Raw genomic sequence first — 27,698 nt, forward strand, 5'->3', positions numbered from 1 at the left:
ATGTCCTACCCCTGCAGGCAACCCTAACCCTAAAGGACTACCCTGGAGAACCCACTATATCCGAACCTAACCTGAACTAAAGTAATACTTTAACAACGGGTCAAAAATTGAAAACTTGAATTATTTTTATTATGCATCTCATATATATCAATTCACTAGAACAACATCTTATCATTCCATTTGCATTAGTCATATCTAAAAAAATATTGTGCCATTTTGCGAATTTGAAACTTGCCTATTATATTTAGCAAAATATGGACAAATTAATTGTAGACAATTTTAAGTAAGAAACCTATAAAGGACAGGTTTAGGTTTAAAGTATAACTACATTTAAATGAAGCTTAGCTCCTAAATAGTTTATAGTACACATAATCCTCTTGCTAAATTACTCCATGTAAAAAGCAGCATGAAATTTGTGCGTGCAATTTTTGTGGGTGTGTGTTCAATTAAAAATTTGTTCCTGCTACAAAATTAAAAGGGCTTGACTAGAATATCACAAGGACGCTAAAATCTCACATATTGTTATTATTCATATAAATCCTATTATATAAAGTAGTAAGGTTTTTTGTATGTAGCGATGTATCTCAACAAACACTGAACCCAAATGGTTCTCCTTTATAGTGGAGCTTCTAATAGGTCCCGGTATGGTTTAAGGCTTTTTTATTTGTAACAAAAAATCCTGGGTATTGTTTTAGGTTTTTTTTCTGCCATATCCCTTCGAATATAGAACCTCTAGATGCTAGGAGAGCAGCAGCTAATAGCATAAAGAGAACAATAAAACAAAGCTTTGAAAATCAAAAGGCCAGTTAAATGTCTTTTTTTACTAAAAAAAGTCTATGTTATACAATAAGAAATTTATCTAATTAAATTATCAAAAAGGCAAAACGTTTTGTTAAATTCATCTTAGAGTAGTTTAAGAGTAATAAAATATAATATTAGTTTATTTATTTTAGATAAATTTGCTTATATTAATTTAAAACAGACAGGTTTCGTGATTTTCAATTTCATAATTTTTTCTTGCAAATGAATATCAAAATAAATAAACATAGGTATAAATATAATATTTGCAAATAAATTCTCCTATAAAGAGATGCTTTTTAAAGATTATGAATATGTTTTTTTTCTATCTATTTTGGAGGAGGGCATATTTTTAAGGAGAGAATAGCCCATGGAAAAATCCCACTCGCCCCCGAAAATATTTTGATATGGGAGACAATTCACTTATAAGATGAAACTATTTTAGTGTATTATGTATTTTGATATTAAACCTATCATTTGCAAGTTTACTTATATTTTGTTTGGAAATAAATTCTAGGAAATATAAACTAAGCAAGTTTTGCTAATCTCCAGACAATTTGGCGTCTTCTTTCTATATTTCCAAGAAAATAATATTAGATCATAAGTTTGTGGTGTGTCATTACTTACACACAAGTTTCGTATTCGCAAATCCTTGCATAAAAGTAGCAGAATCTATGTGTCTGGGCATGTCTGTACCAAAGGATATCGCTTACTACTGAACCGATAGGGCTCTTCATTACAATGTAGCTTCTCATAGGTCCTGGGAAGATTTAAAAATACCACAACGGAAGGGTATCACAACACCACCCAAGAGAAATAGTCACTAGAAAAAAATACCCTCCCCCAAAAAGACATCTTTTTCAAACGAAAATTGAAAATTTGGGGTGGTCCCCCCACCCCCTAAATATTAATAAATTATTTTTCTTTTTGAAACTAAAATAAAAATGAGGGAATCAAATTCACACTGTTTCATACTTAACCAAAAATTAACAAAAGCAAAAAAGATTGGAGGAAATGTCACATGGCAAAAAAGCAAAAGAGAGTAAAGCAAAGGTAAATAGACAGATTGTGCTCTAGAAATAATTTGCAAATGTGATAAATTGTGCGAAAAATACGGCACACCTAACTTTGTAACTAGATCAACAAATAATAACAGTCAGGCATTGAAGGAATTTGGCGAGGATAAAAAAAATTTAGTTTTCAAAAATTCGTAATGAAATGGCAATCCCAAATTGATTCCAAAATAGGCAAAGTAATTAGATATTTAGTTTACACATTTACACACACATTTAGAATATTTATTTCATTAAATGAAACAATATACAAAGAAAATAAAGTTATGATTATTGTTTTGTTAGTATGTTAGGTTCAATTAGTACATATTATTTATATTAATACATTATTTAATAGTTAAAGATAGTATTACAAAGTACTTGTTTTTCAGTTATTAAGCACGTTCGTTTGTTAAGAATGAAAATTGCTATGAAATAAAAGGGGGGAAAATTATAAACATCCTATTACAAGAACATAAAGAGATTAATGGTGAAAATTGTCGAAATCCAGAGCCCAATAGCCTAAAACAAATCATGAAGATTGTAGAAATACCTATTCAGCCATATATGAAATCTTAGCAAACATACATAGAGATATCCTTCTAATTTAAATTTAGGATACCATAAAATACATTTTTCTGTATTTTAAACAGAGGTAAATTCTTTTTAAAAACTTTTGCCTCACTAAAATTTTGGTGAGGCAAAATTATCCCCTCTAAATTTTTCGTGAGCCTCACTAAATTTTAGTGAGGCAATTTTTTTTTAAATTCACCTCAGATGTCCGCAGCCGAAGGGCAAAATGCCTCGTAGAGCGACACAATTGGAATTAACCTAATGACTTATTTGTTTTTCGTAGGCAATTTTTCAGCCTTGGAATGGTTTTTATCAGAGGAAATTAATCTTAATCAGAACCTTACTGTAAATTGACAACAGAATTATCATGTTGATAAGAATGCATCTTGAAAATTTGGAAAACTTTGATTTCCTATCCCTTTATGCCTTATCAACATGCGCAAATTTTAGTGCAATTTAGTAAAATTATTGTTTTGCAAACGCATGCAATATTCAGTTCATAAGAATTACATGATTTAGGATCTTATTCATTTATCATTACAAACTAGCGGCTACACCCCTAGAAGCCTCTAGGGGTTCTTGAATGGAAGAAGGGGTGGCCGGGAGAGTCGGCACTCCACTTTTAATTTTAGTAAAAAATATAGTTTTTATTTTTTTTTGTGTTCGGTTTTACTCTCAACCAAAATAGTTATAAACCTTCTCTGAACCTAAAAGAAGCTTTTCTGTAAAGAAGAACTGTATCAGTTCATCAGTTAACGAGATCCAAATATAACACACACACACAGACAAACATCTTGTTACTTTTACATAAAAAAAAACGGAGACAAGGTGATTACCTGTAGGCACCCCAAAAATTTTCAATGTTTTACCCCCCCCCCCCTCCCAATAAAAAAGCTTGGACGTTCTTGGCAGTAGGTATTATTACAAACGTCTCTAAAATCGACACACAGAAAACTGTCCCGAATTTGTATTAATTTTGAGGAACAAGACTCCAGTTACGTCATATTTTTCTTTCCCGAAAAAGGGAAGGGGGAAAGAAAAAAAGGGAAGGGGGGAAGAAAAAAGAGATGGGAGAAAAGGGGGTTTTCCCCATCTCTTTTGAAGAGATTTTCTTCCCCCCTTACCTTTTTCGGGAAAGAAAAATATGAGGTCACTGGAGTCTTGTTCCTCAAAATTAATACAAATTCGGGACAGTTTTCTGTGTGTCCTAAAATCACGCTGTGTTATCCAGACTCGACTTACCTGGTGCATATCAATATGTTTCTGTGCCTGGAGCAGAGAGGATTCCAGGTCAGATATATCCTGGTTCTGGCGGTCAGACTCACCTGATGCATATCAATAAGTTTCTGTGCCTGGAGCAGAAAGGATTCCAGATCAGAGTATTCTGGTTCTGACGGTCAGACTCACCTGATGCATATCAATAAGTTTCTGTGCCTATAGCAGAGAGGGTTCCAAGTCAGATATATCCTGGTTCTGGCAGTCAGACTCACCTGGTGCACATCAATAAGTTTCTGTGCCTGGAGCAAAGAGGATTCCAGGTCAGAAATATCCTGGTCCTGAAGGTCAGACTCACCTGGTACATAACAATAAGTTTCTGTGCCTGGAGCAGAGAGGATTCCAGGTCAGAGATATCCTGGTTCTAGCGGTCAGACTCACCTGGTGCATGTCAAAAAGTTTCTGTGCCTGGAGCAGAGAGGATTCCAGGTCAGAAATATCCTGGTCCTGACGGTCAGACTCACCTGGTGCATATCAATAATTTTCTGTGCCTGGAGCAGAGAGGATTCCAGGTCAGAGATATCCTGGTTCTGCCGGTCAATCAACTGCCTGCAAAAAATGGATCTTTTATTACTTGGATCTTACATCAAATTATCGTGTACTCTAATAAAATCAAACTTATAGCTGGCTAAAATATAGATACCTCCATCAACCCCCTTTAACTAATCCCCATCCCTCCTACGAAAGAACTCATTAATAAATTATGTCCATGTTAGCAACATAAATCTTATTGACCATAGAACTCTTTCCGTTATATGAAAAAAATATTTTGTTTATTTCTTTGGGAAAGGTCAGGTTAGACTGTGTTGATTGCTCCTTGGCCTTACAGGGTTAGCAAACCGCAGAAGAAAAAATATCCTTTTCCCTTATTTTAAATTCATTTAAAAAATATAATGGCGGCGGTTTTAGTGCTCGACATATCTTTAAGGAAAAGCCCCGTATGGACTATTCATAATCAGACATAAAATGACATTTAAAACTTTTACTTGCAACTGACAATTTCTCTTTGGAATTCTACCAAGTACCAACCTTTCAAAATAGTTATAAACCTTCTGTTGACCCATTTACTGTAAAGGAGAACCTTAACAGTTAAGTGGTTAGCGAGATCCTTCAATACAAACACACAGATGGACGTCCTGTTACATTTATTTTATGTTGATGTTTTTTTTGTAAAACTAGTAGCGTCTAAACGTTTTAACCAATAACCTATTCCAGAGAAGGTGTGATTTTATTTATCATTATTGAGAAATAATATGAATTTCTCGTCCATTGTCTTATCCCTGTTAAAGATAAAGTAGATAAAGATATGGAAAAAGGAAATTACTTGATGTATTAAATTGATTACTATAATGTATGTACATATAGTCAATACATATTTTTGCCAGATTAAGATATAATGTATATTTTTAATATTACTAAAGTAGCTGGACCATTTTTGTTAAAGTATGTTTTTTCCCAATAAAATCTCGTCAACGGTTAAACTATTAAAACCACCCCAAGACTTAACTATTAGACTGAAACAAATCTTGCACCTATGTGAAACTTCCCAAAAAATGTAAAAATCAATCGGTTCAGTAGTCTCATCGAAATCTTAAGTTCAGGCAAAAAAAACTTAATACTTTATATAAGTTGACCTACTTAGAAAGACTAAAAACTTAATTTTTTTTAATGAAATGCATATAATAATAAAGTTACTTACATTGGAAAACAAAATCTGAGAAAGAGAGAGCGAGAGAGACAAAGAAGCAAATCTAATTAAGAAATAAGATGGTATGTAATGATTTTCGCAAATAGGACCATTATTTTAATTATTAAAATAAGTTTCTAAGATAGACAAGATTTCTCAAGACTATAATTTTCGCATCACATTCAAATCATAAAAAAATATTCAGTAAGAAATATGAAGTCTTACTTGATATTTACTTAAGATTTGTTTGTATAGATGTATTGCAATGATCGGACACCAATAGAATGACAACCCAGGATTGGATGGAAATATGTAGAGTATACGTGGATATTATGACAGGGGAAAAATTGTCGTCAATTTAGATTGCTAACATGGTACTCATTTATTGGGCAGTTCATTATTCAGTATGAAAGGAGGGGTTGGGATAAGGAAAGTGGATTTTAGCCTGCTGCTAGATTCATTTTATACGAGAACATGAAAAATAAAATCTGATGTAAAATTCAAATAATGATACACCATTAAGATGTTTAATTGACAAAACAGCATATTATTTTTTCTAAATAGTTTGTTTATTAACGTATCCCATTTGTACCTTATAACTTTTTTGATTGATTTAGATGCCATTGCCATTTCCCTATATCCTGCACAAAGGAAGCCATAATTACATTATAATCAAACAATCTAAAGTAATTTCCTAACATTTACATAACATAACATAACAGAGAAATACTGCAAATAGAACATAAAATCTCATTATAGAGAATTTTTTTTCATTAGTAAAAATAAGGACGAAAATAATATTGTGTCCAATGTGTATTAGTAGCCAGGGAGGGAGGGGACATTGGGCTGTTTATTACACTTGACCCAAAGTTTTATAATTTTTAACGTAGGCTTAACAACTTAAATAAAAAGTTGGATGGTTGGTTCATTAAGTTCAGTATCCAACGTTTGAATCATTAATTGTTATCACAGAAGGTGTAATTTTGTGTTTCATCATTGGTAATGTACATCAATTTATCAGCCATTGTCTTTTTCCCTTTAGATCCTGATAGCGAAATAGATTAAAACAAACCATACAATAATCCCTTTTATATAACACTAGCAGCTTCGGCCCAGGCCTCTAGGGGCTCTAATATCGAAGGGATATGGAATGGCAGAAAAATCACCTAAAACCATACACTGCACTGACTTATTTATATAAAATGAAATAGACTTAAACCATCTTATGACATATAAAAGCTTCACTGTAAAAAGGTTCACAGACAAAAAAAGCTCACTACTTTATACATATATTAGGATAGTAATGTATTTTTTTTCTTTTATGTTACTTAAGATTTTAATAGTGACTAAACCAAATGAGTTATTTAAGTATTAGAATAGTTTTCTTTAAAATTTTTCAGTCCATTCCCTCACCTTCGTATACAATGATAGGGAAGCCTCCGCTAGTAAAACTTATAAAAAAGTTTCAGGTTTTGTCAATAAATCACAATCGATGACTTTTGGTCAGAAAAATGTCACAAATTATGTACTAAAAAGACAAATTGTTACCTAAGCTGCGCAATTTCTTGAGTGTCTTTTTCTTGTTTTCTCTGAACAGACCTAACCAGCATTTCTCTGTCTTCTAACTGGGCTTCTATCTCACTAAACAAAAACAATCATCTGTAATACAAAGTAGAATGATGTCTGTCCGTCCGTCCGTCTGTCCCTTAAGATCTAAACAGATTGGATTCTACTCTTCAGGGAATATACCTACTGGTCCCGTGGTGGTTTTAGGCTATTTTCTTGGGGGTTGGGACACCCCCAACCCCCCCAAAAAACAAAAAATCACCCTCAATTTTTTTGGAGCCTTCGGCTTAAAAAAATATTTTCTTTATTTTGAAATACCTCTTGGGGCAAAGCCTCTAGAGGGAGAAAGCCCAATCTGTCCCGATTTTGTATCACTTTTTAAAAGTGCGATTCCAGATACGTCATATACGTTTCGGGAAAGTAAAAGGGAAGGGGGGAAGAAAATCTCTTTAAAAGGGAAGAGATTTTCTTCCCCCCTTCCCTTTTTATATGACGTCACAGGAATCGCACTTTTCAAAAGTGATACAAAATCGGGACAGATTGGGCTTTCTCCTCTAGAGGCTATAGCTAAGTATTATATATAGCACAACAATAACAAGCTGACAGCCTTTTTTTGTGAATAATGCTGAAACAGCGTACAGTGTCCAATAAAAATGACGTCATACAATACAAATGACCAATGAAAGGCCAGTATACATTTTACTATAGGTCAACTACAATGTATACTGCCCTATTGTTGGTCATTTGTATTGTATGATGTCATTTTTTATTAGACACTATACGCTGTTTCAATAAAGCTCATTAGAGCATTATACAGTTGAAAAAGTAACATCAGCAATTAAAATGCTTTATCTAAATTTTTTTATCTATGAAATTTAAGTTGAATCTATTAATGTTTTTAAATCCATTACTTTTTCTTTTTGAAACTAGAATTGAAAACGGAAGGTCCACTTACCCAAAACCCAAGTGTCCCTAGAGGCCTCTAGGGGTGAAATGCTAGTATTTTATAAATTATGAAACACAAAATTAGCAAAGTTATAAGCGTTTCAAATTGTTGCTAAAAGTTTTTCAAATTTGCTCAGAGATTTTACAGAGATGCTGGGATGGATGTTTAATCAATCTAACCCTGAAGTATCTATAACCTTTATAACCACCACAAAATAAAAAAGCTTAGACGTCCTTGCCTCTATGATATACAGATTAACCCCCAAAAAATTTTTATTTACAATTTTTTACCCCCCCCCCCAAAAAAAAAAGCTGGGACGTTCTTGGAAAGATGAAACTCAACACGGCTAAGCCTTTTCTTGTTTCTTAAGTTCAACTTAAATATTTTAAACACAAAGAAATTTAAAAATAAATTATTTCCCCAACTAGCCGCTAGTAATTATAAAACACAAAATTAGCAAAGTTATAAACTTTTAAAAATTAATGCTAAAAGTCTTTCAAATTTGCTCAGAGATTTTACATAATATAATATTTATATAATATAGTTAATATATATATATTACTAGCGGCTACGCCCCTAGAGGCCTCTAGTGGCACTTTGAATGTTTTTTTATTTAAAATATCTAATTACATAAATATTTGGTTTATGTTTCGTTCAAGTCTCTTTATCGGGAGGGGTAATTTTTTTCTAGGGGCGATTTCTCCTGAGAGGGTGGTGGTACCCTCCCCCAAAATAGTTATAAACCTTCCCGGAACTTATGAGAAGCTACCCTGTTAAGGAGAACCCGATCGGTTCAGCGGTAAGCGAGATCCTTCGGTACAAACACACAGACAAACACATAGACATCCTGTTACTTTAGTATAAGGACTAGCGGCTACGCCCCTAGAGGCCTCTAGTGGCACTTTAATTGTTTTTATTTATATTCAAAATATAGCTATTTAACGTTTGACGCTTATTTTTCGTTGAACTCTCTTTCTAAAATCGATAAAGAAGGTGTATCAACTTTTTCACTTTTTATTTAAGATAGCTAGCCGGCTCTTTTAGTAAGTAGTAGATGTAAAATTTTTCATAGAATTCAGATATGCAATCGGTTTTTTTGTAGACCTCTTATTTTTTAAGTAATTTAAGTTTTAAAAAAAAATAATTAAGTCGATTTTAAAGTACTAAAACGCAACAAAATAAAAGAAGAAAATGGCCAGTATGAACAAAAATAGTAAGATCTTTAATTTGACACCTTACTTTTAAAATTCTGTTGAGTAATTATTGAAAAAATCAATTTTTTTAATCTCGGTTTAATAAAAACTTTAAACCTAAATATTTTATCAAACAGACATAAAAAATATGGGTTCATATATACCTTTAGAATCAGAAAAATATTACGAATCCATTCTAAGCGAAATTGAAAAAGTTTTAAAAAATTGTAATAAAAAATAAAAAAAATAAAAAGTTTATTTTAAGAATTGTAACTACTAAACTAGCCAATCACAAATCGCGAAAATTGACGAATCGCGAAGCTTAACCTATAAAGTTAACCAATAGAATTGCCAAAAAAAAAGGAGAACGTTCATACAATATATACAATAGATACTACAATAAATATAGTGATATTACAGAACATGTAAAAAATGAAAAATTATGAACAAATATGCATCAGTCTGTTTATAAACTTCAAAACAATGCAGTTAAAAATACATTATTGTTTCTTGTGTTTAAAAAATATCTGCTACATTGCATTGTCTTTTGTTTAGGTTTTGTTCAGGTTTTATTCAAGCTAACCCTTTAAAGCCGAAAATTATGATTCTTAAAATAAACTTATATTTTTTATTTTAGTTTTATAAAAGTTTTTCAATTTTGCTTAGACTGGATTCGTATTATTTTTCTCATTCTAAAAGTATATATGAACACATACTTTTTATGCCTGTGAGAGGATATTTTTAATTTCAAAGTTTTGATTATTTCGAGGTTAACAAAATAGATTTTTTCAATAATTACTTAACAGAATTTTAAAAGTAAGGTGTCAAATTAAAGATCTTACTATTTTTGTTCATACTGGCCATTTTCTTCTTTTATTTTGTTGCGTTTTAGTACCTTAAAACCGACTTAATTATTTTTTTTAAAAACTTAAATTGCTTAAAAAATAAGAGGTCTACAAAAAAACCGATTGCATATCTGAATTCTATGAAAAATTTTACATCTACTACTTACTAAAAGAGCCGGCTAGCTATCTTAAATAAAAAGTGAAAAAGTTGATACAACTTCTTTAAAAAAAATTAAATTTCTCTAGGGAGGGTGGTGGTACCCTCCCCCAAAATAGTTATAAACCTTCCCGGGACATATAGGAATATACCCTGTTAAGGAGAACCCGATCAGTTCAGCGGTTAGCGAGATCCTTCGGTACAAACACACAAACACACAGACACACAAACATCCTGTTACTTTATTATAAGGATAATATTTTGCACATAAGAAAATTGTAGAAAAAAATATTTATATCCCTAAATAAAGGATCTAAGGGGATTTTTTCATGTGAAAAAGAAAAAAAAAATTTTTTTGGGGGGGGTCCCCTTTTCTCCCTCCTTTGAATCCGTTGAGCCTCTAGAGGCCTCTAGTTAATAAAATAATAAACTTATAGTAATAAATGTAGGACTACTCTAGATAATATTTTCATGCTAAAAAAAGTTGCAGAAATGCTTTGCAATAATGAATCTTTGAAATAGGTTTTGAAAACGAAAGTTTTGTGAGGTCTGTTTGTCTCATGGATGAAAAGGGATAAGGCATTGGACAATATAATAAACTATTTTACACCCCCAAGATAATCCTTTTGTAGATTAAAATTATTGGTGTAGATTTGTGGAAACCCATCAAGCTTTAATATATAACACAAAGTAGCTTAATGTCTGTCCTTCCGTCTGTCCGTCCGACTGTCTGTCCGTCTGTCTGTCGGTCCCTTAAGATCTCGGTAATCACTGAACCGATTGGATTCTACACTTCAATGAATATACCTACTGGTCCGGTGGTGGTTTTAGGCTATTTACTTAGCTTGAGTTTGTCACCAAGGACACACCACTTTTTTTTAACTCCTCAATATCTTACAACCTTAAGTGAGAAATGTCTGAAAAAGTGTTTAAATCAAAATCCGATATTACCAATTTCTTCAATAGTCAAGCTAACCAACTAAACGAAATAAGTGATGGTGACGTAACCAATATTAAGCAGTTAAAGCTTAATAACTTTGAAGAAGCATTATTCAGTTTTTGCTTGAAAGCAAACAAAAAAATTCAAGTATTAAGCGAGATGCTTGAAAGCTTCAAAAAAAGCAACGGAAACTTGGGGGAAAGGGAGGAGGGCGTGGGAAGAGGTGTGAGCGCCTCTGTTAGCGGAGGGGGAGAGGGGAGCCCTAATTCTCGTCAAGAGAGAGGTAGGGCAAGAGAAAGAGAGGAGAGGAAGGATGAACAATGGGAGGCTTCTAATAGTTTCAGACAAAAATTTAACAGAATAAATAATAGACTAGACTATCTGGAAAGCCAGGTGGACGAAAATTCTACACGTCTTAGGAAAGGCACCCTGATTTGCTCCTCCTCTAACAAAGAAGGTCAAAGCCTCTTAAAACCCATCATGGCTATGTCTAATGCCACAAATACTGGTGCTAATAACAAATGCACAGAGGAAGATCTTAAACAAGTCTTGGAGCTTATTGACAAGAAGTATAAGGTTAAAGTAAAACCTTCCAGTGTATCAGCCTCTCATTGGCTGCCTAATGGATCCTTCATCATAAGGTTCACAGATAGAGGATTTAATTCTCCATGGCAACAGCTGGTCGAAGCCATGGCTGAAGGAGGGGACAGAAATGTAAATGTTTTCCTAAACTTTAACCTAACAAGGAAAAGATTGTCTCTTCTGACAGAGGTACGCAGGCTTAAACAAGAGAAGAAAATTGAAAAGTATGAAGTTAATGAGAACGGACAAATTTCCATCAGAATTAAAAGTAAATGGATGAAAATAACACACCATTATTCTAAAAAGACTGACATTCAACCAAGTGAGCTGATTTACACATACTCTAATTATAAACTTCAAACAACTGTAGAGGATTTGTATTCTCGCTCGTAATTTGGTACATAGTTATAAAGTTATGTAGATACTGCTGATACTCTAAATTATTTGCTCTATTATTTGTTCTGCAATAATACACTCACACACACACACTCACACGAGAGCCTTCTTTACATTACAATTATATTTCTCTACTCACACGCGCACGCACGCACACACACACACACTTCCTCTTTTCTTTTTTACTCACATGCACACACACATACATTTATACATATATGCAAACACCTACAAATATTTTTTTTTCACATTTTTTTTAATCATTTTTTTTGTCAAATGGCTTATATTCTACTTTTCGTTTTGTCAATCCTTAATGTTTTTTTTCAAACATATTATCTACTTACTGCTTTTATTCATTTCCATAAGTATAATTTTCTTTTTCTTAACCCTTACTTTAAAATACATTTTTTTTGGATATCTTTTGCTTAAAATGTTTTATAAATGGAGCAAAATAGGATTCTGAATTTTGAATTAAACAGTAACTTTTTCTCAATTTTAAATAATGAAACGATAAATGAAGATTTATTATTTAATCCATATGAAAATATTGATATAAAATGCCAATACTTTGATATTTGTAAAGTTATAAACCACTTAAAATCAAAGAAAGGTCTCAAAATTATTGGTTTAAATATTCAAAGCCTTCAATCAAAATTTATTGATTTTCAAGAATTTGTTGATGAATTCTTGAGGCAAGGTTGTTATCTTGACATTATATGCTTAGGGGAAATCTGGAATATAAAAAATGATGATTATGTTAAACTAAAGGGGTATGATTTTATATACAAATGTCGATCTCAATCTAATGGAGGTGGGGTTGGTATATATTTAAAAAAAGGTATTGCATTCAAGGAAATAAAAGCTTTATCTAGATTTGAGGAAAAAATAATTGAAAGTTTAACTTTAGAGATTAGTATTGGGAAAAATGATAAAATATTTCTAACAAACGTCTATAGATCAAATTGTAAACATCCTAATCTAACTGAAAGTGAGCAGTTAGACAGGTTTATCAACTTGTTCTCTGACTTACAAGCAGATCTAAATAGCCGCAGATACCCTTCCTATATTATTGGGGATTTAAATTTTGATCTATTAAAATTTGATCAACATGATAAAACTAGATCACTGCTTGAAAATAGCTTTGCAAATGGTTTCTTAGAATTAATCTCATTGCCAACTAGGATCACTCATACAAGTGCTACTCTCATAGATCATATTTATACCAATGATAATAAAAATAAGTTTGAGTCATTTATTATTACAGCAGATATTTCTGATCATTTCCCTACTTGCACTATTATTCTTGACAAAGTTAAAGAGTCTGGTCCTGTTTTTATTCAAACTCAAAATTTTAGTGAGGAAAATATTTCCTCTTTTAAACAAGATATGTTAAATGCTGATTGGAGTTCAGTGTCTAATAATTACAGTACTCAAGATGCATATAATAAATTCTATAGTATTTTTAATGAGTCATACTCAAGACATTTCCCATTTAAAAAAGTTAAACTAAATAAAAATATTCATAAAGTTGAACCTTTTATGACAAATGCTTTACTTAAATCTAGAAAGACAAAATTTGAGTTATATGACATTAAACTTAGAGAACCAACTCAAGAAAACATTTCTAAGTACAATGAATATAGAAAATGCTATAACAAAGCAATTAAAACAGGGAAGAAATTGTATTTTCAAAAATCTTTTGAAGAAAATAGGAATGATTTGAGAAAAACATGGTCAATATTAAGGGAAGCAATAAGGAAGCACAATGACAAAAGTTCAGTCATAACTGAAATTTTTAGTGATGGGGTTTACTATAAGGAGGGGAAAGATATTTCTAACAAATTTAATGAATTTTTTACAACCATTGCAGATGATATTACATCTAAAATAAATCCATCTGATAGAGACTGCACTTATTATACCACTGCATCTGACTCCATATTTTCATTTACTCATATTCAGCCTAAAGATATAGTAACAATTGTAAATGGCCTAGAGTCTAAATCAAGCCAAGACATGCTAGGTGTTTCTAATAAACTTATGAAAAAAATCATTGAAGATATTGCTATTCCTCTCACTCACATTATAAATTTATCCTTACAGTCAGGCAACATTCCAAATGAGCTCAAAATAGCCAAAGTTTTGCCAATTTTCAAACTTAAAACAAAAGAATCTGATCTATTAAGTAACATGTCTAATTATAGACCAATAAGTCTTCTGCCAATCTTCTCAAAAATCCTTGAAAAAATAGTTGCAAATAAACTTACTGCATATCTTGATGAAAATAACCTTATTTACAAACATCAATATGGCTTTCAGAAAAAAAAGTCAACCATACAGCCCATTTTTCATCTAATAAATGAAATTGTAAAGAATAGTAATGATAAAAAGTATACAGTTGGAGTCTTTTGTGATTTACAAAAGGCTTTTGATTGCTGTTCTCATAGGATCTTGCTGGACAAACTTTCTAAGCTTGGAATCAATGGTACAGAATTGACTTGGTTTAAAAATTACTTAGCAAATAGACAACAATTTGTTTACATTAACAATGAAAAGTCTGATATGAAATATATTAACAAAGGTGTACCTCAAGGATCTATTTTAGGACCCTTACTATTTTTAATTTATATCAATGACTTAGCTAAATGTACTACTCTATTTACATTACTTTTTGCTGATGATACCAGTTTTTTAATTTCGGGTAAAAACCTTCATGATATTATTAGTATTCTTAATATTGAATTAAGAAAAATAACTTATTGGTTTAGAACTAATGAGTTAAGCCTACATCCATCAAAAACTAAATTTATGATATTTACAAAAGATGAATCAACAATTGACTTTGATAGCATTAGTATTAATCTTGATCACAATAATGATAACCAAAATGATCCAAATTTGGTACACAAACTTTCATATGTCAACTCAAGGAGTGAAACTCCTGCAATTAAATTTCTAGGTGTTTATCTAGATCCTAAATTAAACTTTAAATATCATATTGATATGATAAATAAAAAGATTTCACGCTCATTATTTGCTATAAATGCTGCAAAACATATTATTGGCGGAAAAGCATTGCAAACTCTATACAACTCACTTGTCCATAGTCATCTTACATATTGTGCCCCAATTTGGGGAAGTGCAGCAGCATCAACTCTTGATAAAATTGTAAAACAGCAAAAAAAAGCACTGAGAATAATTACCAACTCAAAATATAATGCACATACTACAATCTTATTTAAAAATTTAGAAATTCTTCCTGTAACTCAACAAATTGTCTATTCTAAATTACAATTTATGTTTGATTACGTTAATCATAGGCTTCCATGTTCTTTTGATAACTTATGGATTAGAAATAGCACAAGAACAACAAGAGTTCTTAGAAATAATCAACAGTACAATGTTCCATTTGTTAGACTTGAATCTTTTAAAAAATTCCCTTACTCTGATCTACCAAAGTTATGGAATGAAATCATTATTCCTAATACTAATCCTAATCCTGAAAATGATAATAATAATGACGAGGTTATGTATACTTTTAGCACAGTTATGTCAAGAAAACAATTTTGTATGAAACTTAAAGATTTTTTATTGGAAAAACTTAATTTTATTTGTAATAGAGAAAACTGTTCTGAGTGCATAAATAGATCTTAAAAATTGATTTCATAAAAAAACCTGGTGATTTTTTTAAGGAGGGGGGGGGGGGTTGTCTTTTTTTGGCGGGGAGGGGAGGGTTGAATATAGGGCAAAAGTCAAAGTGGCATTCTATAAAAAGATATTATTTTGAATTGAGAAATTTTCTGTTTTTTTTGAAAAATAATACAATGACATAGGCTTGAAGTATTGCTTTTTTTCCTTTTTATGAATTTTTTTCTTCCTCCTTTCTTTTTAAATTAAATCTCTACTTATTAATCTTCAATGATATTTTAAAACTTAAAATATGGTATTAAACTTATATACAACAATGATCCATCTTATTATTTTTTATATTTGATTTATTTTGTTTTACTTTTCTCTAAATTCCTTCATCTATTTTTTTTTTCTCCATCTTTCTTATTTTTTACTGATTTCTCTTACATAATATGAATGTTTATTTGTGTTTTTTTCTTTTTTTTACCATCCTCACAACTCAATTTAACTAAATTAAAGTTTCAATTTTCCCTTTTTACAATTAATTTGTTTTATATTTCCTTTTTTTTCTTTTCGTCCTCCTTAAAAAGGGGCTCCAGGAATCAAATACACTATCCCCATTTTGGTCAAGATAGTACTCCTGTAGCTCCTGGTGCATATCCTAAAAAAATTTTTCCTTTTATTCCACCAATTTATATTTAGTTAATAATTAAACTTAGTATATATTATAATATTTTTGTATGAGACTAAACATCATAATGTAAACTCTAAATTGTCAATAGATAGCAGCAATTTAGAGTATTTTATGTGCTATCTCCTAAGCTAGGGGGTACCTGGCAGCACCAAATAAACATTATTATTATTATTATTATTATTATTTTCTTGGGGGGAATGGGACACCCACAACCCCGACACCCACCCACCACCAGAGGTAATAATTTTTTTTAATTTCCTCATGGGGCAAAGCCCTTAGAGGCTATAAAACTTAAAAGTCAACTGTTTATAAATCTTTGGGTACTAATATAAATTTCAGTCCAAAGCTTGCTTCCTCCCTGACTTGCCTTGACACATTTGAAAATAAGAGTAATGAGAGAGACAATCTGCTTCGTTAACTTGTTTTTTTTCTCAACACATAAAGTATTCACAGAGATATGTAAATGGAAGATACAATAATAAGTCTCCGTATATTGTAAAATGTAAAGATAAGGATGACAACATCCATATTAATAGAGCATTTATCTATAATACAAAGTAGCTTGATATCTGTCCGTCTGAAGCTTAAGATCTCGGTAACCACTGAACCAATCGGATTCTACTCTTCAGTGTATATACCTATTGGTCCTGTGGTGGTTTTAAGCTATTTTCTTGGGGGGCGGGACACCCCCGACCCCAAAAAATGAAATTCCCCCCCCCCCTCAAAAAATGGGGGGGGGAGTATGGTTTGGGGCACCCGAAATTTTTTTTATTTTTTTTAAAACTACCTCATGGGGCAAAGCCCCTATAGGCTAGGGGCGAAGCCGCTAGTATAATATTAAAATAATAAGAACAACCAGCAGATTGAAAAATTGAGTAGATGCATAGTGTTCACAGAAGTCTCTACACGAAATTTGAAGCATCTATCTTTAACATCAAAGGAGAATAATATAATTTTCTCAAAAGAATACCCATTTCAACACAGTATAACAGACATACAGACGGATATAGTAAGTTTTAGAGTATTCTATTTTCTATTTTCTATCAATAGTAAAAAAACAATATCCCATTACATCTAATGCCCAGCTTATTAAGTCAATTATAAACTGGATGCACATTGGTAAAAGGAATCTTCAAAAAAAACTTGCTGCCAATCTTGAATAGCAGCGGAGAAATTTACGTTTCTTCAGGACAGACTTGCAGACATTTCAAATTATAAAGGAGCGTTGCTACTAATTTTTACCTTAATTTTCTACAAAGTTGTTGGTTGTCCATATCAAATTTGTCATTATTAGGACTGTAGCTATCCTTTATAGTTCCAACTGTTTGTATATTCTCCATACTCTCTGATGGTCTGTAAATATTATATATTAGGACTATATAACTCTACTTTATAGTTCCAACTGTTTGTATATTCTCCATACTCTCTGATGGTCTGTAAATATTATATATTAGGACTATATAACTATACTTTATAGTTCCAACTGTTTGTATATTCTCCATACTCTCTGATGGTCTGTAAATATTATATATTAGGACTGTAGCTATCCTTTATAGTTCCAACTGTTTGTATATTCTCCATACTCTCTGATGGTCTGTAAATATTATATATTAGGACTATATAGCCATTTTTTAAGGTTCCAAGTTCCAACTATAAATGTGTATAATTAGGGAGCTAAATGTTATACAGACAATCAACCCATTGATTTTAGGACCGTTGTGTGGAAGATTTTAGTTGAAACAATACTTATATAGTAGCTTAGCTGTACTACCTGTATAGTTTATAAGTCTGAAGGTCTAGTAGAGCACTGGTTACCATCTGGGTACAACAAAATTATTGTTGAAACAATACTTATATAGTAGCTTAGCTGTACTACCTGTATAGTTTATAAGTCTGAAGGTCTAGTAGAGCACTGGTTACCATCTGGGTACAACAAAAGTATTGTTGAAACAATACTTATATAGTAGCTTAGCTGTACTACCTGTATAGTTTAGAGTCTGTACTACCTGTATAGTTTAGAGTCTGTAGGTCTAGTGGAGCACTGGTTACCATCTGGGTACAACAAACATATTTTTGACACAATTGCACGCTGGGTTACATTCTTAGCTTTGTCTAGTACATCTGATCCGATCTAGTTTATAAGTCTGAAGGTCTAGTAGAGCACTGGTTACCATCTGGGTACAACAAAATTATTGTTGAAACAATACTTATATAGTAGCTTAGCTGTACTACCTGTATAGTTTAGAGTCTGTAGGTCTAGTGGAGCACTGGTTACCATCTGGGTACAACAAGATTATTGTTGAAACAATACTTATATAGTAGCCCAGCTGTACTACCTGTATAGTTTATAAGTCTGAAGGTCTAGTAGAGCACTGGTTACCATCTGGGTACAACAAAATTATTGTTGAAACAATACTTATATAGTAGCTTAGCTGTACTACCTGTATAGTTTAGAGTCTGTAGGTCTAGTGGAGCACTGGTTACCATCTGGGTACAACAAGATTATTGTTGAAACAATACTTATATAGTAGCCCAGCTGTACTACCTGTATAGTTTATAAGTCTGAAGGTCTAGTAGAGCACTGGTTACCATCTGGGTACAACAAGATTATTGTTGAAACAATACTTATATAGTAGCTTAGCTGTACTACCTGTATAGTTTAGAGTCTGTAGGTCTAGTGGAGCACTGGTTACCATCTGGGTACAACAATATTATAGTTGAAACAATACTTATATAGTAGCTTAGCTGTACTACCAGTATAGTTTGGAGTCTGTAGGTCTAGTGGAGCACTCGTTACCATCTGGGTACAACAAGATTATAGTTGAAACAATACTTATATAGTAGCTTAGCTGTACTACCTGTATAGTTTAGAGTCTGTAGGTCTAGTAGAGCACTGGTTACCATCTGGATACAACAAAATTATAGTTGAAACAATACTTATATAGTAGCTTAGCTGTACTACCTGTATAGTTTATAAGTCTGAAGGTCTAGTAGAGCACTGGTTACCATCTGGGTACAACAAGATTATTGTTGAAACAATACTTATATAGTAGCTTAGCTGTACTACCTGTATAGTTTGGAGTCTGTAGGTCTAGTGGAGCACTGGTTACCATCTGGGTACAACAAACATATTTTTGACACAATTGCACGCTGGGTTACATTCTTAGCTTTGTCTAGTACATCTGATCCAAATCTAATAAAAAAAATAAAAAATAATTCATCAATTTGAAAATATAAACAATGAATTTTACAGGACAATTGTGTCATAATATTTAGAGTTTATATATTCTACAAATTTGGATTTGCTGATTAAAGAACAATAATATATTTAAAATTTTGAATTGTCAATGAATATAAAAATCTTTACTTGTTACCCGAAAATTAACAAGGAAGCTTCCATGAAAATATTATACCTATTGTTTCAGAAGTTTCTGAGATCTTACTGTACTTAACAAAACTCACATACATTGTAATGATTATTTAAATGCACTTTTTGGCTGTTTCCCTGAAACCTCTAATAGGTTGGGCATAAAGAAAATACAACCACAACTCCCCCCCCCCCAAAAAAAAAAAAAAATCCACTTCATTACAAAAATGATGGGAAAGCTTTATCAAATTTAATCTAAAACTTAACAAAATTAACCTGATAACATCTCCAGAGTAAATCCTGGTGATCCTGCTCTCCTGTCCAGCCTTGCTGAGCCGGATGTTGTTGACAAAGCTGCCATTACTGCTGCCAACATCTTGCAGGAAGAAGGTTCTCTGTCCATGGTCATAGCTGATCACAGCATGGTCCCTGCAAATCAAAACAAGGATGATAGCTTCCATTTTTAAGACAAATGGGATAGCATAACGTAGCGCTTTTGAATTTTAAACAAAGAAATAAATTATTTGTATCATAATAGCAACAAGAGTTTGGGTGCTTTCCCATAAATTGCCTCATCAAGCTCTACCCTTATTTTTTGATTAGTTGAAAATAAGGGGAGGTAGTTTTATTTCTTTGCTTAACGACTGCAGGGTTAGTGCGAACCATGCGGGCCTACTGTTTTGTTCTTTCCCTCCAAATAACAATAGCAGAAACACCATACCTTTTTTTTAAATGTAAATTTAGGGGGGGGGGGTTGGCTTTTTCCTACACCTTCTGGGTACCCTAACCCTGGTAGACTAAGCCCAACTGTACCTAATACTACCTAACCTAACCAAATCTAAAGTAAAAAAATTTGAAACATGAAAAATACATACTCAAGAGATATGGGCTAAAGAATGGATGAGGAAAGTGTTTGAACTTTTAATGCACTAATGCAATTAAATATAAATATAAACAAAACTTAAAAGCAAATTCTTACTTTGATAGAACTTTAGAATCAAAGAAAGCGTTGTCAGCTTCGCCTCGGTCATCTTTATGAGTGCGACCAACCTAAAAACATTATATTTTTACATAAAAATAGTTATATATTCTACGAGTGGCAAGGTAAAACCAGCAACAAACAATACCATAAATAGCCATAAAATGACTTTTTAAAAGCTTCGCTTTTAAAAAATTAGAGTAGGTCCGTCCGTCCGTCTGGAAGTAATGGCTTTTTTCGTTAATTTAGGCATGTTAAAATTGTCCTAACAATTTAAAACTTTGTATGGTGATTCCTGTAGCAGTTAGGTAGCGTAGCAACTCTATAATCGTTATCAGAATGTCCGTACGTATATTTTAATCATGTTGATTTTTAACAAAAAATTTTTATGTGATAAAATTATCCGATTGTTTTGATTTTTGGAATACTGATTCCTAGGACAACAAAGTACAATTTTATGAGCGAAGCATCTCTATAATCAATTCCAAAAACGTAATTATGTCCTTAAACATTATCCTGTACTTAGGTAGTTTTTCAACAAATTTACTTAGAATTTTGATTCGACATTTATATTTTTATGTTGTGATTTTTAAGTTCTGACACTCTACAAGTGTTAATATTCGTTTGTCCTACCATTTCAGAGCTTCGCTTTTATGGATGTTGTCGTCCTTGTTTCTATAAAAATCTTTAGAAATTACAGTTTTCAAAAATTGAACATAAATAAGGTAGTTTTGGTTTGTGTCCTTTAGGAAATCAATGTTGTCGATACATGATTTTAAAGGAAGCTATGAGTTAACTCTGTACATGTTTTAGGCTATGCAGTAAGGTTTATTAGGTCAAATCTAGCTCCATCAACTAATAGAAGAGTCCAACAGAATAATAATCACAAATCAAGCATCCTTTGTTTTAATTGGACTACACTGCGAAATTATTGCTAAACTGATATTTCAACCTTAAATTTTGCTGTTGATAAATTTGTTTACCTTAACCGCAGGTTCCAGCAGAAGCAACCTGTCCTCAAACTGGAAAGAATTGGGTCTAGGTGTAAAAATCGCTTTGGCCGTCATTTTTCACTTTTACAATTTCACTTTTATTTTTAAATTCATTCAAATAAGTTTTTTTTTAAATATCAAGGCCTTGTTTGTGTTGTATTAATAATGAGACTATGGAACAGCTGATTTGTCAGGTGAGGTGTGGAGCCAATTACAGGTTGGCCGTCAGAATGCATGGATACGACGTGTAGGGTAGGAACAGGCGGGACAGTACAACTCAATTGAGTTTACAAACACATGAATGAAATGCTTTGCTAATACAAATAAACATTCTGAAAGTGCTTTCTTGAATTTCAACGGAAGTAATAGAAAGGGGAAAGTATAAAAACATTTTTTGATGGGAATCATATGGGCTATTGTTTATAAGAAGGACGGACAGTAAATTATCCAATTTGCGCCAGGTTTACAGACAGACGGGTAGAGTAAATTATGTTGTAGCACCTCAAAGTTTTCAGTTCCAGCTTTGAAGACAGACAGGCGGTTAAAGTAAATTATGTCGAACCTCCTAAAAGTTCTCATTTTTAAGTCGCTCTCAAACGAACATAAACGCGACTGTTCGAAATATTCCACTGCTTATTTGATGTAAATATACACACAACATATGTGGAGTGTATGTTCGTTTGTGTCCAGGCCGTTTGACCGGCACAATTAGCTGCCTCGTCCCAGGGGATATTCAAAAGAAGAAGACTTTTATTTTTGCTTATACATTTTATTTTCAATGAAATAATTTACAAATACTTATTATGTTTATTTATGATTATATATATTTTAAAATTTGATAACATACATATATTTTAAAATTAGATAATATACTGCTATACATATATTTTTAGTATGACAGTTGTCTGCAGAAAGGAAAATGAAAACTAACTAAATTAATTCCTGTGTTATTGGCCCCAAGGGCAAACAAAAAATAATTTAACCTAAGATTTTTTTCAAGCTTTTTCAGACTTTATGTTTTTTTCACAATTGAACTGCAAATATTTTAATTCAGACTTTGACTCTTCTGTTTACAAAATATAATATAAAGATATAGTTCCTTATAAAGGATTTTTAGGTTCTACGATTGACTAAATATAATATACTGTATATATCTATTTACATATTGTATACATACACTGTAAAATTTTATTTGTACATACATATGAAGCTTAGTATTGATCCAGGGCAGGTTGAAGGGCTACTGGGAGGGGTTCGTCTTCAAGGGATATGCTCTATGGAACCAATCAAATAAAGCATACATACATATGGGAGATGATACCCCCTCCTTAAGTTAACATAGAGGCTAGGGACTCTGTAGAAAACTTAAAACTAAAGATTTTGTCTTAAGGAACATAAACTTTGTTCCTAAGGTTTCATATATGGTACTTATTTTTTACAGAGTAATTACTAAACGCCTTATAAACTAAACACTACATTTTGTACTAATAATGTACACTAAGCACAACTGGAAGCTCTTTATAGTGCCTATAAAAAATAACATCATACAATACAAATGACCAATATAGGCCAATACACAGAATAAATTACCAATGGCAGGCCAGTATAAATTTTAATTGACCAATTGTAGGCATGAAGTATGACTTTTTTTTGTACAGGTACTTTTAACAGCTTCCACAACTGTGGTACTGATATTCTATGTGTAAGAATCTCTTCTAGAATTCTTCCTCTTGTACTTCAGGATTGGATGAGGGTTTTCCAAGGCTAACAATTGACGGATAGCCTAAAAATAATATTAATTACAAAACATTGGACAACTTTGTCCTTGCCTATATGATATAAAGATAAATTTGGGGGTACAACTGAATGTTTGGCATAGAGAAAAAAATAAAAGAGAGGAATCGAAGCAACTAGAAGACGAAAATAGGCAGTGGGCCTAGAGGCCTACTCAGCGCTGTTGCCGCGATAAAATTCATTGCTATTCCACTACTTTTCAAATGGGAGGATTAAAAATTAAATTATTAAAAAAAATATTTTTTTACTTTTTACTATTTCCATATTTAGGGCAAGAATATTAGATTAGATATTTTCGTTTTAATGTTTTAATTAAAAATTACATAGAATTTTATTTTTATTTAAAAAAATTTGTTCATGAAAGATGAATCCTTCTATTTCTAAAAAGGGGGAAATTTTTTTCATAATGAACATTCAGCTGATTCTGACCGCCCACGGCTGTTTGCTAAATATCGCTTTTCTTTTTATTCACATTATTATTTATGATTGACTTACAAAAAGCCCTGGGCGGTTTTTGATTTTCGTCTGCTTCTAAATTTAGGGATGGGGAAGTAGTATTTTACCATGAAAAAGGGGTGAGTATTCATCCTCTTATCCTTTTTCCTTATGATGTTTGGACATAAATGTAGCAATATCACCCCCGTCACGATTTTTGACACCCCCCTTAAACCTAAATTGATGGGGGTGTCAGCTTTAGGGACGGAGTCTGGCTACAAAAGCCAAAAAAGTATTACTTGTCTTGTAAATTGACGCACGAAGCGCGCAAATTTTTTTTACGACAACTTAAAAATTATCCACCCTGAATTTTACAAGGGGTGTTGCTACACCCCCCTTCTACACTTATCTAAATGTAAGAGAAGGGCAAGTCATTTGTTAGTTTTAGGGAAACTACCCTATTAAAAGTCATTCATTTAGTTTCATAAAAAAATTCTACCTTTTCCTCGTTCTCTCTTCCTGAAGTTAGGTCCTCAAATGGAGTGATGTACAGCGGTACCATATGCTGTAGTATTCCACATCTTACTTTGTCTGTATGATTAGACATAGCACAGTGTTGTATAGGACCTAGATACAGATATTCTACATAACATATATAATATACGTGGATAATATGACAAAGAAAACATTATCATCAATTTAGCTTGCAACATTAATTTATTGATCAGTTAGTTCATCCAGTAAGGAGGGGAGGGGATGGGATAAAAGATATGGAAGGGTTGGATCGTTATTTCAACCCGCTACAAGTTTAAATTTATTATTGAATATAAAAGAAATTTTACTTGGAAAAGGCCAATATCGAAGTTTGTTAATTAAGGGGATATTCAATAGTTTTAATTTTCTATCCCCCATATCCCTAAATATTGTGTATACCTGCAAACATGATGACATCCCCCGGGCTGGCAGTCAGCTGTATGGCAGAATCAAAGAACTTCTTCTCATCCTGCGGATAGTGGGGGTCTATGTGGGAGCCGGGAACAATGGCGGTTGATCCGTTCTCTGGGGTAAAGTCAGTCAGGCAGGTTACTATCTAAAACATGGAGTAAAGGTATGATCAATTTGAATCATGTATTGATCAGTGTCATAAAATCTAAAATGTATGTTGAGTTTGATTCATTTTGCCATACAGAAAAAAGAAGTGGAATAGTAAGTTGTCCTAGAGTATAGAAACATACCTACTCTATAATATCTTAATAGTTAATTGTTTTATAATCAAATTGTATAGGGCTTAGATTAATATCTGTTGTATTAAATCTGGTTCTACTCTATGAAATATCCTATCATATTATAAAAAAAAATTACGAACGTAAAATAAAAATCATTAAATTAATTAAATAAAGTTTTGTTAGCCCACCCCTTTGGCCCCTCAGGGCTAACAAAACTGATTTTATTCTTATTATTTTTCATTTTGATATCCGAGGAATGCTGTCTAAAATACTATCGAATAAATAACCATAATAGTAATTTAGTTATCAAAATACAATGTTAAATTAATAAAAATAACATTGATCAAAACTTGGATGACACATTAAGGTTTGCTGCCGTCCCGTGGCCGCCAGGATGATAATTTCAATATAGGACAACAATACCTGTAGAGCTAGTAGATGGTGGGGTGGAAGATTCATACAACCATCCCTGCTGGGCCAGAGGTGACGGTAGTAGGGGTAATCCAGATGGGGTTTCTGACCTTTCATACCTTAACATTGAAAATTTGAAATCATTTTTATCTTAGACTCAGAAATTTTATGGGAAATGTTATATTTTCAAAACATGATTTTTTTTAGAAAGCTTTTATGTTTATATAAGTAAAAGTTTAGATTTTTATGTTAATTAAATTAGCGGAGAACGTTTGGTTTATTTATGTAAAATATCACTCTGAAAAAAATAAAATCTGTACCTGGCAAAACCGTGTTGGCGGCAAAGCTGGAGAGCCTGCAGTTATCTCCCAGCAGGTGTTGCGACACCTGCATAATTATGGGATGCGCCGCCATCTTGGTAAATATCCTGCCACGTGACAGGAGGCCCCAGGTCAGGCCGCCATAGTTGTTGTGCAAGTCATCCTGGTTCACAAACGTCTCGATGGTGTTGATCAGCTTCTGGGAGAAGAGCCGCTCCCGCGCCATCTCGACGTCCTTGGCGGAGAACATTTTCTTCAGGACAACCCACCCGTGGCCGAATGTAATTTTATGACACACCTAAACAAAAATTATATTTCTCTTCTGTATGCGAAGGAGGTTGGACAAATTATTATTTTTTTTGGAGGGGGGGTAATCTGAATATCATAGAGGTAACGACGACTATGCTTTTTTTATTTCGGGGGTGTTGAAAATTAAAAATCAAAAACATTGGGCCTACGGCTAACCTAAATTTATTTGGGGGTAGGTTAATCATTCCTTACCCCCCCCCCCCCCCCACCTGACAAAAGTAAATTTTTAAGGAAAAAACATATTTTCCTTTATTACATATATGGAGTAATTGCTATCAATAACTAAAATTTATCAAGAAACATTTAGGCTTACGTAAAAAATAGAAGCACAATAAGTTTTCTTTATGTTAATTCTATGAAAAAGATAAACTTAACCCAACTACGATTACTAAATTGAAAAATACGTTTTTTCTCTCAAATTAAATTGTATAAAGTCAAAGGCTATTATATTATTTGGTTTCACAAAGGTATTTTTTTCAAACAAAATTTTCATAGGTTTCTTTTTGATAAAAAAATACAACGTTTATGGCTTTATTCACTTATCATATGATTTCAGTATTTAAACTGAAACAATTCTTATGAGTTAAGCTACACTAAAATTCCAAGGGTATATGTCCGTCCATTTACGATGGTACTGTAATAATACAATGAGTCATTTTTCCCTAACTTTATCTAAAAAAAGCGGCCTTTAGGGGTAATGCAAGGAAGAGGGAAGGGATAACCCGACCCCCGCTTTCAAATTTAGCTTTAAAAAGATAAATAAAAATATTTTTGTGTAAGGTATTTTTTCAAAAGCGAATTTTCCTGTGATGGTTAAGGTAATCTCCACAAAAATAGCTAAAATCCTTCACTGAACCTACAGAGTAAAGGAGAACCATATAGGTCCAGTGGTTAGCATGATACCAAGCTACAAAGAGATAGAAAGAAATTATGTTACTTCTTTATAAGGATACTGGCAACTATTAAATGTTTTTTTAGTAATTAAAAAATTGTCTATGTTCAAGTCTCTAACTAAAAGCTATGATATTAAAATAAATTTTCGTTTTTTTGTGATTTTTCCTGGGATGGTGGTGGTACCCTAACCCAAAATAGCTATAAACCCTCCCGTTATGGAGAATCGGTTCAGCGGTAGCGAGATCCTTCGGTACAAACAGACATACAGACAGACAGCTCATGAATAAGAATTACCTCTTCCAGATCAAAATCATTTGGAATGATATAATTATCCAAATTGACATCATCATCACAATATTTTAGATTACTAGTCTCCATGATGACAGTAGAATCAAGGTCTCTGCTAGCTAGGCCTATATCAACTGCGTCAAGTAAGCCCCATTATCCACCTTATATACAGTGGCTTTATCAAAAATATTTTGGAAGATTTTCTAGTTATCATTTTTGTTTCCTGTATTTGATGGTTGTTGCTAATTTTTTTCTTTCTTTGGAAGTATATTTTCGATGGTTTTGATAACTTAACTTTTGTTATTTAGTCATTAAAAGCAAAGCTTTTCTATAACTAGGGTCGGTCCGT

At 32.4% G+C, this 27,698-nt stretch overlaps 2 protein-coding genes across 2 annotated transcripts in view; both read right to left on the reverse strand.

The window, feature by feature from the left end:
• Positions 1-22,016, reverse strand: part of LOC145325397 (uncharacterized) — a 40,774-nt gene extending 18,758 nt beyond the window's left edge. Inside the window, exons 1-7 of the mRNA XM_080168388.1 lie at positions 21,664-22,016; positions 20,681-20,751; positions 19,978-20,130; positions 19,402-19,527; positions 17,577-17,687; positions 6,934-7,026; positions 4,163-4,247 (exon numbers count right to left, since the gene is read on the reverse strand). Coding sequence (XP_080024514.1) covers positions 4,163-4,247; positions 6,934-7,026; positions 17,577-17,687; positions 19,402-19,527; positions 19,978-20,130; positions 20,681-20,751; positions 21,664-21,747 — 723 coding nt within the window. The 5' untranslated portion in view covers positions 21,748-22,016. The remainder of the gene's footprint in view (positions 1-4,162; positions 4,248-6,933; positions 7,027-17,576; positions 17,688-19,401; positions 19,528-19,977; positions 20,131-20,680; positions 20,752-21,663) is intronic.
• Positions 22,017-22,420: 404 nt separating this feature from the next.
• Positions 22,421-27,481, reverse strand: LOC145325151 (uncharacterized). Its single transcript, XM_080168012.1, has 6 exons — positions 27,356-27,481; positions 25,859-26,156; positions 25,551-25,657; positions 24,835-24,991; positions 24,401-24,528; positions 22,421-23,455 (listed from the first exon to the last, which is right to left on the reverse strand). The coding sequence occupies exons 1-6, from the start codon at positions 27,437-27,439 to the stop codon at positions 23,369-23,371; spliced, it is 861 nt and encodes a 286-aa protein (XP_080024138.1). The 5' UTR covers positions 27,440-27,481; the 3' UTR covers positions 22,421-23,368.
• Between the last annotated feature and the right edge of the window lie 217 nt (positions 27,482-27,698).

This window comes from Acartia tonsa, chromosome 1 (genome assembly GCF_053477335.1).
Source record: "Acartia tonsa isolate MP-2025a chromosome 1, ASM5347733v1, whole genome shotgun sequence".
Taxonomy (NCBI): domain Eukaryota; kingdom Metazoa; phylum Arthropoda; class Copepoda; order Calanoida; family Acartiidae; genus Acartia; species Acartia tonsa.

Bases quoted from the DNA above. Each gene is read 5' to 3' on its own strand.
- LOC145325151 (XM_080168012.1), bottom strand. From the start codon at position 27,439: ATGGAGACTAGTAATCTAAAATATTGTGATGATGATGTCAATTTGGAT. The intron at 26,157-27,355 runs GTAATTCTTATT...ATTTTTGTTTAG, and splicing joins ATGATTTTGATCTGGAAGAG to GTGTGTCATAAAATTACATT. The intron at 23,456-24,400 runs GTAGAATTTTTT...TATTATTTTTAG, and splicing joins GAAGAGAGAACGAGGAAAAG to GCTATCCGTCAATTGTTAGC.